The 13,138-nt window shown below is 45.4% G+C and overlaps 1 protein-coding gene across 1 annotated transcript in view; it reads left to right on the top strand.

Moving 5' to 3' along the window:
* Nucleotides 1-13,138, top strand: part of LOC110087847 (peroxidasin homolog) — a 56,511-nt gene that overhangs the window by 29,932 nt on the left and 13,441 nt on the right. Inside the window, exons 8-16 of the mRNA XM_020809777.3 lie at nucleotides 461-578; nucleotides 943-1,112; nucleotides 2,366-2,638; nucleotides 4,584-4,700; nucleotides 6,637-6,795; nucleotides 7,378-7,490; nucleotides 9,331-9,487; nucleotides 11,335-11,443; nucleotides 12,320-12,477. Coding sequence (XP_020665436.3) covers nucleotides 461-578; nucleotides 943-1,112; nucleotides 2,366-2,638; nucleotides 4,584-4,700; nucleotides 6,637-6,795; nucleotides 7,378-7,490; nucleotides 9,331-9,487; nucleotides 11,335-11,443; nucleotides 12,320-12,477 — 1,374 coding nt within the window. The remainder of the gene's footprint in view (nucleotides 1-460; nucleotides 579-942; nucleotides 1,113-2,365; nucleotides 2,639-4,583; nucleotides 4,701-6,636; nucleotides 6,796-7,377; nucleotides 7,491-9,330; nucleotides 9,488-11,334; nucleotides 11,444-12,319; nucleotides 12,478-13,138) is intronic.

Here is a 13,138-nt window from a genome sequence, read left to right on the forward strand (position 1 = left end):
ACAAATCCCACTTTCTTTTAATCTCTGACTACAAGTTCCACTCTCCTTCAATCTCATTACACTATAGAAATTGGGTATGACTGAATGGCACATAACCAACTAACCAAGGAGCCTGCAGGCTGATATAGCTTAGTGGGCTGGAGCACTTGGCTCTACAGCCAGGGGTGGGTATTTCTATTCCTCAAAATGCCTCCAGGCAGAAGGGACAATGTAGGATGATGAAAGGGAAAGTTGCCCTCAGTTGGAAATGACTTGATGGCTCATCCTCATAAACATCATTGAACAGCCTACCAAACTGGGAGAGAGCAGAACAGAGCAGGGATCTGGTCCAAATGCGCAAATTTGCAAAGTCTAGTCCAACTATGCAAATTTGCAAAGTCTCATCCAAATGTGCAAAGCCACACCTCCACCTTGGACCTCCTTCTGCTCTTAAGCAGACATCATTCATGTTCTGTTCCAGAGAGGCCCCGCATCACTACCGAGCCACGAGATGCAGACGCCACCCTGGGCAACACCGTTTATTTCATCTGCAGGGCAGAAGGCAATCCCAAACCCAAGATCATCTGGCTCCATAACAAGTAAGTCTCCCATTATGGCAGGGGTGGGCAACATGAATCCCATTAAAAAAAAAACAGACAAATAAAACAACTTATCTTCCCATTCCTTTGGGGGTCCCTCTTGGATTGTCAATTTTTAGCATCTAAGCCCCCACCCAAAAGTCTACTCAGAACAAATCTGGAAGTGCCGAGATTTCATTTAACACCAATTTCAGCTCAACCCACAATAGGGTGGTTGGCAAAATTATCTTGTCAACTGGACCTGACCACTGAACCTCAGGGCTAGAGTTCATGATGTCAGCCTTAGCCCAAGTTGAACAGACACCAGAGGAGACCAATCTCAGTATTGGTGTGGCTCAGACTGCTTCCATCTTCTGTTTCTCAGCAATGAAATCAACATGAAGGACGACGGGCGGCTCAACCTGCTGCAGGATGGAACCTTAATGATCCAAGACACCCGGGAATCGGACAAAGGCACCTATCAGTGTATGGCCAAGAATGTTGCTGGGGAAGCCAAGGCTCAAGAAGTTGTCCTGCGCTACTTTGGCAACCCATGTAATGGCATTATGTATCCTTGGAAAGTTAAGATTCTGTTCCTAGCAGGTCTATTTGACTAGACGGCATCTCTCTTTAAGTTCCTGTTAGAACGAATGTGTGAACTGACGTCTGTCTCGAAACTTGCATGTGAATGCTGGGGATCCCGGACAAATCCATCCATCCATCCATCCATCCATCCATCCATCCATCCATCCATCCATCCATCCATCCATCCATCCATCCATCCATCCATCCATCCATCCATCCATCCATCCATCCATCCATCCATCCATTCATTATAACCAGGAATGTTAGCAGGTCGTTGAGGTCCACGTCCAAGTTCAAATCTTTGGTACCAAGCCTCAAGTCTGAGTCTGAGTCTTTGGTACTGAGTCTTGAGTCCCTATTAAAAATAAGGTCTTTTCCCCATTAAAAAAGGGAGGGGTGGGTGGTTTGGGTATGTTCCAATCATGAGTTGAGTCCGAGTCATTGAATAAAGAAACATGAGTCAAGTCTCATAAACTATAGTTGGTTTATGCAATTAAGAGTGGCTTGAATATAAGATCAATACAGGTTTACGTTTATATATTGACAATTTATGTATGTTAATTCTTGGGGTTTATGTAGTCAGAATTATATATGAAATGGATATGGCCTAAAGATGTTAAGTAGGGCAATGTGGTTTATGCAGCCACTATTATATGTTAGATGGATATATGGAAAATATTCTCCCCAATTATGTGTTTTGTGTTTGTTTTTACAAAAAAAAAAAAGAAAGAAATAATGCAAAAAAAGAGAGAAAAAAACATGAGTCAAGTCCGAGTTAAGTCACTGGTGTGACTTAAGTCCAACTTGGCAGCGGGTCCTGTGACTCTAGTCCCAATCCCTGTTTTTAACCCTTTTGTACAGTCTTCTCAACGTGCTTATCATAGCCCACTGACATTGAACCCAACACTGAAAAAAAGGATTTCTATGACATGTCACACTTTCTCTGCAACCTGTACTTCAACCCACAAGCAAGTTAAAACATGTTTATGAGTAATCTGGTCTTTCTCACAAAACGACATGTCCAAACCTACTTATAGGTTCAAACACAGACTGCAGAAAAAAATATGACATGTCGTAGAATCCCTCCCTCTACCTGGGATTACCAATATTCACATGGGAAGAAAACTGCTAGCTGCTGATTCTGAACTATCTTGAGTGAACATTTCTAAAAGCAACATAAAGGCTAAGTGTTATTAACTAAATGGTCTCCCTCTTTCTTTCAGCCAAGCCCAGTTTTGTGATCCCACCACAGAACACCGAAGTGCTGGTGGGGGAGAGTGTAACATTGGAATGTGGGGTGTCCGGGCACCCTCCCCCTCGTGTTGCCTGGATGTTGAGCTCAGGATCTCCTTTGCCACGAGACTCTCGCTTCACCATCACCAGCTCTGGGGGCCTCTACATCCAAAACGTTACCTTCACAGACCAGGGACAATACAGCTGCAATGCCAGTAACAGCGAAGGCTCTATCCAGGCAACAGCAAATGTGATTGTACAAGGTGACTTCCAATACATTGACAACTATACACCGGTTAATACAAAATTAGGATAAGTCAGAAAGATCAACATTTTAGTTATTTATTTATTTATTCTATTTATATTGTGCCTATCTGGTCTTGCAACCACTCTAGGCAGCTTACAAACACATGGGACAACAAATAAACATAAAAAAGAAATTATTACATCAAATAGCCAGTTCTTCAAGATGGAGAAAATAAAAAATAAACCAAAAAAGAAAAAGAGAATTCTTCCAAAAAAAAAACCCGAACAAACAAATCTGATATTGTGCTTCTGTATGCATTATTCAAAAAGCCAGGAAATGCCCTGATGTTGCTGCACAATATCAGCCCCGCATTGCCAGCAGGAAAAAAGATGCCGAGTTTTATGTAGCCAAGGGCTGCTTGAATGTTGATGATATCCATGTGAGCAGTCAAGATGGTCTACAGGATCCCCTCTTGTACCAGTTTCAAAGTCACAATTTTTTGTTTGAGGTGACCCCATTTTTTTGAGTTTCCTTATTGAATGAGGATTGGCTATATTTCACAATAAGTATTTCTGTACTATCATGCACCAATAATAACCAGGAAGTTATATTCTGAGACAGGGAGAACATCTCAGTCAGGGAAAGGCTGAGTTGCAGACTGAGAAGCTGTTCATTAAACATCTGCCTTTGCCACGAACTCACTTGGTGGTTTTATGTGAGCTGTCCTATTCTTAGCCTTTCTTAGACTCAGCCCATCAACCCTTATTTTTGTGGTGTAATAATGCCAACCTACGTTACAGGGCTCCCGAAAGGAGAAAATGTATGTGAAATATCCCAGTATCTCCAAACATGCTATAAAAATGATAGGTGTGATTGACTGTATTCAGTCGTAGCGAAAAGACAGGAAGAAAAGGGGGAAGAATCAATATATATTTTAAAACTTTTGCCCATAAAACTTTTTATTTGCTGCAGTATTTTTGTTGAGGGCATAAAATGTACAAGCATCTATGTAGGTCCATAAGCTTTTCCCTGTAGTTGAGAAGGTCAGGGAATATCCTTCATTCTGGGGCAGATCCAAGTCCCAGAATGAGGAATGAAAGTGCAACCCTCATTAGAAAGGAATGAACTTGTTCCTGGTATAAGTTGTTGCACAGTAGCCAGGGTGATCTCTTGTACAGCTCATTATGATTATTGGAGAGCCTCTTCCCTCCTCCAGTTGTTCCCCATACATCTAAAGAAGTGGTCCCCAACCTCGGGTCCCCAGATGTTCTTGGACTAAAAGCCTTCACCCCTCGCTGAGATTCAATCAGAGACTGGTGTTGAAAAAGAATTTTAAAAGTTTCTATTTTACTCACAAATCTTCATACATATCAGAATAACAAACAAGCATATTTACTTGTTACATATTATGAGATCTTAACTACTGAACTTCATTATTTGTCTAGTTAACTGATTGCATAAACACTTCACTCAGAAAAAGTGAATTTTGATTCACAAACACTTGACTTGGAAAAAATATGTTCAAGTGCCACAATATTTTGCCCTATCTCACCTCATTTCTTTTTCTCCTCTAATTTTGCCAAGATCCTTTTTTTAAAAGGATTTATTTATTTATTCTATTTACTGTATATCCCGCCTATCTGGTTAATATGACCACTCTGGTCAATATACTGTACCATAGAAGAAAGAAGCACTGCTGTTTGAGAGCATAGGTGTGGACACCCCATAAGCAGTGGGACAGGTAAAGTTCAGTCCTCCAGAGATGGTCGGAAGGCCATCTCTCAAAGTCTTTCAGCACTGACTAGGACTACTCGAGGTTGTAGCTCAACAACAACAGCAGCTGCTCTACATTTTGCCCACTCCTGCTCATTTGAAGGGGGGACAAGGAAAAGAGTGTTACCATCTTCAGCGGTATTGACTCACATGCTATTCTCCTCTGCCCTGGTTCTTTTCTTCCTCAGATACGCCTAGGTTTTTGGTCACCCCGAGTGATCAGACCGTGACTGAGGGTCAAAGTGTTGATTTCCCGTGCTCTGCAGAGGGCCATCCTACCCCCGTTATCGCCTGGACAAGAGCAGGTATTTTCCATGTGCTTTGCTGTTGTCTGTAAGCATGTCACATGCTCAAAGCTTAGAAAAGTTCACAGGGGCCACCCTAGCTCCTGGAAAGGCAAATACCAAGCTGGTTATTAGAGCTTCACTGATTTTCCTTCTTCTGCTTTGGAAAGGTTAGTGTTTAGCCTCAAGCCTGCCAAACAGGTGAGCTGCAACGAACGCAGAAGGGATACAGAGACTTGTAAGGTAAAGCTCAGAGCCAGTTATGGCCTTCTGCTCTGCCGGGGTTAGCTTCTTGGCTTTGATGCATCATGGAGAAATCTCCCTCGTTCATGCTTGAATGGCTGGGGATTAAGTGTTAAGCAACTCTGCATGGCACATGTACAGGCGACCTCTCGCAGGGTTTCGTGAGGTCTTGTTTTGGTCTTGATTTGGTCTCTCGCCCTGCTTCGCCCTTGGACTGCCTGCCTTCCAGAGCAATGTTCCTGTCGGACTTTTCCTGTCTTTGAAATCCATGTGCTTTCTCTTGGTGAAAGGGTTTGAGGTGGAACTGGAAAAATTATGGTATCAGAACTTGCAAAAGTTAGTTATTGGCTTTTGATTCCCAAATCCACCAGCCAACAAGGAGAATGTATAATCTGAAATCTAATGAATCAACTACGCAATCATCAACTTTTGCAAGCTCTGGTGTGAACTATGAAACATTCAAGCCTTGTGCATTGTTGAAAAACCAAGGAGGTGGAATGGGTTGCAGACCGTTGAATTTTTTGTTAAATTTCTCTAGGTGTGCAGCAGAAGTACAGGGCAAAATAGCTTCAAGTTCCCTGAATTAGTCCTGTCATGAGAAATACTGATGGTCGGATTCCAAAGGATCTCCTGTATGGGGAATTAGTGCAGGGAAATCGCCCCAGAGGGAGACCACAGCTTCGATACAAGGATATCTGCAAGCGGGATCTGAAGGCCTTAGGAATAGACCTCAACAGATGGGAAACCTTGACCTCTGAGCATTCAACCTGAAGGCAGGTGGTGCATCACGGCCTCTCCCAATTTGAAGAGACCCTTGTCCAGCAGGCTGAGGCAAAGAGGAAGTCACAAAAGCAGCAAAACCAGGGAGCTGGACAGGGGGCCAAATGGATTTGTCTTCAGTGTGGAAGAGATTGTCACTCTCGAATTGGCCTCCTCAGCCACACTAGACGCTGTTCCAAGTCCTCCATACAGAGCATGTTACCATAGTCTTTCGAGACTGAAGGATGCCTTAACTTAACTTTTTTTTCTCATCCTTTGGCACTTACAGTCTCAATAACTCACTCAGACAGTAAGAAAGAATAAAAGTGTTTCATTCACTTACAGGGAGCCACTAACAGCAAACAGACAGACATGGCTGATTGACTTTCATCCGCAGGCCTCAGTGGACTCACCGCTTCCCACTGAATAAGGAGAAGGAAAGAAAACTAGAGCAGAAAGGCAGGGTTCTCTTTGAATTCAGAGGCAGGGAAGGAATAGTGGGTCATGGCTGGATAGTTCAATAGTCAACCCAGCACATATTGGTCCTTCCCAGCCAAACTTACTAAAGGCAGGATGCGAGGTTGCAAAAAAGAAAAGAAAAACCCTCCAACAGAAAGTTCTAAGAGGCCCAGTCTGGCTGGCTGAGGGATTCTGGGAGTTGTAGTAAAAATAGCAAAGATCATATTCCCAAGCTCAGATTTCCAAAGTGTCCTTAGGAACCACAGCTACACATTCGACACAAGCACAATGTTCATTTGCAGTAGCTGTTGCGGGGGGGGGGGGGGGAAACAGGCGGTCCTGGGCAGGCCTTCTCATTAAAGCAGCTTCTTTGACATTTGCACGCCCACCCCAGAATCTCTGTCGGGTCTCAGAGCAAACCGTATGGTCCCCAAACATCTCTGCTATGCCACTGCCCCCCCCCCACGTTTTGCTCTTGTTGTGCTGTTGCTCTTAGGTGGGCCGTTGCCCAGCGATCAGCGACACAGCGTCCTCTCCACGGGGACCCTGAGGGTGGTCCAGGTCACTCTTCACGATCAAGGCCAGTACGAGTGCCACGCCATTAGCGCTCTCGGCGTCCGGAGCTTCCCGGTGCAGTTCTGGGTGACTCCACGAGGTAGGTTCACACACCGGAGTCCCGACTGTCAAATTGCCGTGATTAACCCTTTCCTACATCCAGGCCCTTAAAAAAAGGGTTCCTAACTTGGACTGGAGGAACCAAGGCTGTAACCCGGGATGCCAGAAGTTAGAAGGCACCAAAACCTACAGAAGGAAGAATAACCAGCAATATCTTCCAATTCTGTTCACTTTCTGGGATGGGGGGAACAGCACAAATGTTCCTTTTCATGTGAATCCGGGCTTTCCTGCAATGGCTCACGTTCATGACAAGAGCCTTTGCAATCTCCCCTACCTCCCAGTTCACACTTGCAAAGAAAATACTGTCCTACCATCTTGAATCCACTGAGTCTTGTCTGATTCAGCAAGCAAAACTGAGCCAGGCCTACTTTGTTCCTGAACGGGAGAACACCAGGGATTACCAGCAATCTCCATTCGAGGGCAGGAACAAATCCTGCTTGTAAACCCGGAGATCCAGCCGGAATTCGCAGCCCAGGGTTAATTTTTGCCCAGCCTAAGGGCTGCTTCCTATGTCCTAAGGCTCTGATGCTTCTCCTTTTCTCTTTTGCTTGACTCCAAACAGTGATACCCGTGTTCCTTCGCTCTCCCCAAGATACGGTTGCAAAGACCGGACAAGACATTGAGATGCCCTGTGCTGCCCAAGGAGATCCACCGCCTACCATCACGTGGTCCAAGGTCTGAGTCTTTCTCGCCGACCCGATGCATGCTTCACACCCAGGGGTGTGGGCCTCTACGCCTGATGGACGGAGGCTGCCTTTTCCCTCGGACTCCACCTTTGTGATGGCACGGGCTGCTTTCTGTATCGGCACTGTCCTAGGGCAGCAGTTGGAGCATTGGCCCGGGACAGGGTTTCAAATCCCCAATGAAGTTTGCTGGGGGACCTGGATCCAGCCGGCCTTCCTCTGTCCCTTTCAGACAGACCTCTCTCATGGGTCTGTTGCAGGAGAATAAAACCGAGGGGAAGTTACCTATGATGTTTACTGTGAAGGACAGGTCAGGTATAAATGGGGGTGGGCGGACTGGTGAATGGATGGATGAGAACAAGGAAGGACACCTGCTGCAATACTTTTAATTGTTGATCCTCCACTATAGAATTTTCCCCACCTAACTCAGAATGCAAACACTTTCTGTTGTTGTTGTTGTGTGCCCTCAAGTTGCCGCCGATGTATGGCCACCCTACGAATGATCGATCTCCAAACTGTCCCTATCTTCAGCCTCCCTGCTCAGCTCTTGCAGACTCACGCTTGTGGCTTCCTTTAGGGAGTGAGCCAATCTCCTACCGGACCTTCCTCTTCTCCTGCTGCTTTCCACCTTTCTGAGCATTATTGTCTTTTCCAGAAAATCTGGCCTTCTTTTGATGTGCCCAAACTTTCTAGAAGCCCTGAAAACCTTTTCCACACCTGACACGAAGCAGGAGCGTGCTTTGTTGCAGAGCAAAGCTGCTATTGACCTTTTGGCCTTTTGTGGCTCGGGGAACGAGGTGTCCAAAGGATCCCCTCTCCCCACTCCAGCCAGTCCGTTCATAGAGAGGTCCTTTCAGAAGCTTTTTTCAAGAGCGCCTCCAAACAGCAGACCTCAAAGCTGGCCACGGGGACAGCAACACCTAGGAAGCCAGCTGGGATTTGTTTCGGAGAAGCATCGTAATCCTTGGCACACACACAAACATACTCATCTTGATCTGCACTTTCATCCTGGATCTTGCACATTTCTCAAGCACTAGTAAGGGTAGAGGGATTGTGATCTACAGACAGCAGTGCCTTAACCACGCCACCTCCAAGATGAAGGACAGGTGAACAAACTGCTATAATCTGTCTCCAGGAGGTCCACCCAGAGATTCCAGGTTGGGCTGGCCTCCTTGATCCAGATCCAGCCCTCTGTCCCAAGATTCAAAGAAAACCTGCAAGAAAACATAAAATAAAAAAGCAAGCATCCAATGAGATATAGCTGTGGTTCCCAACCTTGGGTCCCCAGAGGTTCTTGGACTGTAACTCCCAAAAGCCTTGACCACTAAACTGTGCTGGCCAGGAATTTTGGGATTTGTAGTCCAAGAACAGCTGGGGACCTAAGGCTGAGAACCACTGATGTTTAGTGTTTCGCTAGTGGTGATTTTTCCCTTACAAATTTAGGAATTTTACAGTGCCTTTACTGCCATCTGATGGACACACCGATGAACTGCAATGGTCCTCAGATCTTGTTCACAATTGCCTGTCCCTGGTATGTAAGGGTTGGGTCTTTGTACAGTGTTGCTCTTTCTAGGATTTAGAAATTCAATGGAAACAAGAGTAGAAAAACCAGTGAGGATGCTGCAGCAGGCCTTTTTAAGAGGCCGTCTTAAAAAGTAGCTTTTCCAAACTGCAACACCATACCTTGAGCCCTTTTAAGGAGAAAGGCAGGGAAAATTCTTTAAATAAATACTTAAATATATACGGAAGAGGGCATGGTTCATTCTACCATTACATATCCAAACAAAAAGAGACTTCTGCACAAGATACTAAATTCTGTCTTCATTTCGCAGGAAGGAATTCAGATCACAGAGAGCGGGAAGTTCCATATTAGCCCAGAAGGGACCCTCTCTGTCCGAGATCTGGGAATGGCGGATCAAGGGAAGTATGAATGTGTAGCCAGGAATACCTTCGGATTCACTTCTAGCACTATGCAGCTAACCGTCCTTGGTAAGATAAACCTCGGTGTGATTTCATATCTAATTGGTCTTTTTCCCGCCGTGGCAACAGATTTGCCAGAGGTCAAGGACTTTCAACAGCCCTGTTGCCCAGTTCTACCATTTATGTTTTCTAGATCTTTAACACAGTTCGTAAGAGTTTAGTTTTGCACTTGAGGAAAAAAAAATTATAAGAGAAGATTCATTCTGTATTCTAAAAACGTCTAGGCATTAAACTGGATACAGCCCGCAAGGGGTTCCCTATCTGTCCCCCAAGCTTCTTCTAATCTCCAGTCCATGATTGAAAATAAGAGGTTACCGAAAGACAATTAAACATGAAATGTTCTGGCCAAAATCCTATCATTTATAGCCATAAGAACAAAGGCATACATTTCAGTGGTGAATGGCCACTTTGTTCAACAGCTGCCCCTTCTGTTCCTCACTGACACGGGTCATGTGATGAATACAAGCAAAGCTTGTTAACTAGTGGCCATTAGCCACGGAGATTTGCACCACTGCACTTATGGTGGCATATGGAAGCAACGGGAGTCTGTCTTTTCTATGGAACCGCTTACTTCTGAACAGACTGAATGGACCTCAGCTACGTGTCATATATTTGGTGTGGGAAGCTGGCAAGAAATACAGTAGGACCATAGTATCAATGGGGGATTGGTTTCAAGCCCCCGCATTGCAGATGCCAAAAAGGGCAGATACGCAAACCCTATATATATAGTATAGTCATTGGTTCCCTCTATTGGCCAGGTCTGGTAATACAACTTGGAAATGTGTAATTTTAAAAAAACAGTTCAGGCAGTGGATAACCAGAAGTGTACTAGGTACTGATCCTGTGGATACATTGGTCCTACTGTACATCTGGCCTAGCTCTCTTTATTTATTTTTTTCATACGCTGTGTCTTCAGCCCAGCCTCCGACGCACTTTTGGCACCACCGGGCAGGACAAAGTTCCAAATAGAGTAGTCCTAGATCGAGCTGGAATTTTTAGCATGTATACATTACTGAAACAGCGCCGTCTACATTGGCTTGGGCATGTCATGAGAATGGCTGATGGTCGGATTCCAAAAGATCTCCTGTATGGAGAATGAGTGCAGGGAAATCACCCCACAGGGAGACCACAGCTACGATACAAGGAGATCTGTAAGTGGGATCTGAAGGCCTTAGGAATGGATCTCAACAGATGGGAAACCTTGACCTCTGAGTGTTCAGCCTGGAGGCAGGCGGTGCATCACAGCCTCTCCCAATTTGAAGGGCCTCTTGTCCAGCAGGCCGAGGCAAAGAGGCAGTCCCGAAAGCAGCAAAATCAGGGAGCTGGACAGGGGACAGATTGTATTTGTCTTCAGTGTGGAAGGGATGGTCACTCTCGCATAGGCCTTCTCAGCCACACTAGATGCTGTTCCAAGACCTCCATAGAGAGCACGCGACCATAGTCTCTGGAGACTGAAGAATGCCTAGTTCTAAATCTTCAGCCCGATCCGGTACCTGAATGCACCCCTTGAGACTTCTCTGTAAAGCAGAAAATAATAAAACACATTTTTCAAAATGGCATTAAAAGTATGTGGCCCAGTCTGAGCAACAAAATCATCAGCCATCATCAACCAGATCACAAACCTGTGGGGAAAAAGCGCGGCCTGTGTCACTCTTACTGAGTTCCACTCTTTTTCTCTTAGAGGATGCCGGAAAACTTATGTGCTCAGAACTCATTCATAATGTTTTTGGGTTTTTTTTTTAGAGGATAAAATAGGTTGTGTTCCAAGGTGGACTGCAGCTAAATTCCTTTAATAACTGGATTTGTTTGTTTGTTTGTTTGTTTCTTCGTGCTGTTTTCTCATGAATGCCACAAAGCGACCCATGTCGGCAGAAGTGGCGACACCTTTGTAGCCACCTCGCTCCGGGAAGCCATCAGCAGTGTTGACCAGGCCATCAATTCGACACGCACCACATTGTTTAGCAAGTAAGACTGGGAGGGACATGGATTCATACTGGCATCAAGTGGAGAAGCTGCCAGCTACTGATGCGCAGCAGGCTGGCAAGGCAGGGTTGTCAATAAATGGAGCCAAAATCCATAGCAGGTGGGATTTAATTAATTCCAGCGGAGACGGTTCTGCTTTCTCTCTTATGTGCTACTGGAGAGGAAGGATAATAGGGATGTGCAATTGTTTTCCTTCCCTTCCCTTTTTTAGATTCCAAATCCCATAATTCCCCAATCAGAACTCTGAGAGTTCCAACCCACACCTGCAGACACCTTCATTTCACTCACCCAGAGAAAGACTGAGGCCTCTTCTAGGCCTTATTTTCTGCCCCAGTGCCTCCTGCTGCTGCAATGATTCCCGGGATGGCGGTTCTTCCAGAGCAGCCCCCCTAGAGAGCGTAGAAGGCAACAAACTACCATTCCCAGGAAGCATTGCAGCAAGAAATACTAAGGCCTAGAAAGAGATTTCCAGCCTTTCTCCAGGTGAGTGAAATGAAGGTGTTGCCAGGTGCATTTGTGAGTTCAGACTCCCAGAATTCTAAATAAAAAAACCTGAATTGCACAACCCTGGTATCTATCATCCCTTCTTTTCCACATGGCCAGGGGGCGATGACCTAATTTACCTTAACGAATCAGCTTCCACTGGTGAAAATGCTCCCCTTGGTGCAAACGGCTTCTCTTCGCCCTTCCAAGGTCAGCTGAATCCCACCACCTAGGAGGGAGGCCATGATGTGGCTCCATTCAATCCCATCCCCAGCCACTCAGGAGCTCAATGTTGTTAGAAATGTTGCAGAAAATTCGCTGTTGGGAAAACTTTCACGCCACTGACCACCTCACTGTTCTGTCTTCCCCAAACAGGCGGCCGAAAACTCCGAATGAATTGCTGGCCCTTTTCCGTTACCCCCGAGACCCGTATACAATCGAGACGGCCCGCGCTGGAGAGATCTTTGAAAGGACCTTACAGCTCATTCAGGAACACGTGCAGCAGGGGCTGGTGGTGGACATGAATGGGACAGGTATAAAGTAGCAGCCGTGAGTCGCTGGCAGGCAGAGGGGTAGTGTGGTATAGTGGTAAGAGTCTTGACCTGGGACCAGGGAGTTCCAGTTTCTGGTCTCTATTGAACCATGAGAGTCAGTGGATCAGCTAGAGTCCGTCAGACACTCGCAGCCTACTTACCTCAAAGAGCGGTTGTGAATTCCAAAAGTGGGCAGAAAGAAGCCACATGAAGGGCCTTGAGATGAAAAAGCAGGATGTAATTGTAACTGATGACATCTATAAGTTATCAATAATTGATTCCTTCTGCTGGAGGCCTCGGGTAAGCAGAGACCGTTTGATAGAAACTGTGCTGTCAAGCGGCAGAACTACAGTATGTCTCTGTGGGTTTGCCCCCTGGTTGCCTCTATGATTAATTATGTCTGAAATTTTAACTCAATTAAATGAGCAAACTAATCATAGCAGCATTTATTATCCGGTTTGTGGGCTTGTTTGCAAAAATTCATATACAGTGGTGCCTCGCATTGCGACGTTAATTCGTTCCACAAAAATCACTGCAGAACAAAAACGTCGCAATGCGAAATAAAAAAAGCCCATAGAAACGCATTAAAACCTGATTAATGCATTCCTATGGGCTTAAAACTCACCGTTCAGCGAAGATCCTCCATAGTGCAGCCATTTTC

Source organism: Pogona vitticeps, chromosome 4 (assembly GCF_051106095.1).
Source record: "Pogona vitticeps strain Pit_001003342236 chromosome 4, PviZW2.1, whole genome shotgun sequence".
Lineage (NCBI taxonomy): Eukaryota > Metazoa > Chordata > Lepidosauria > Squamata > Agamidae > Pogona > Pogona vitticeps.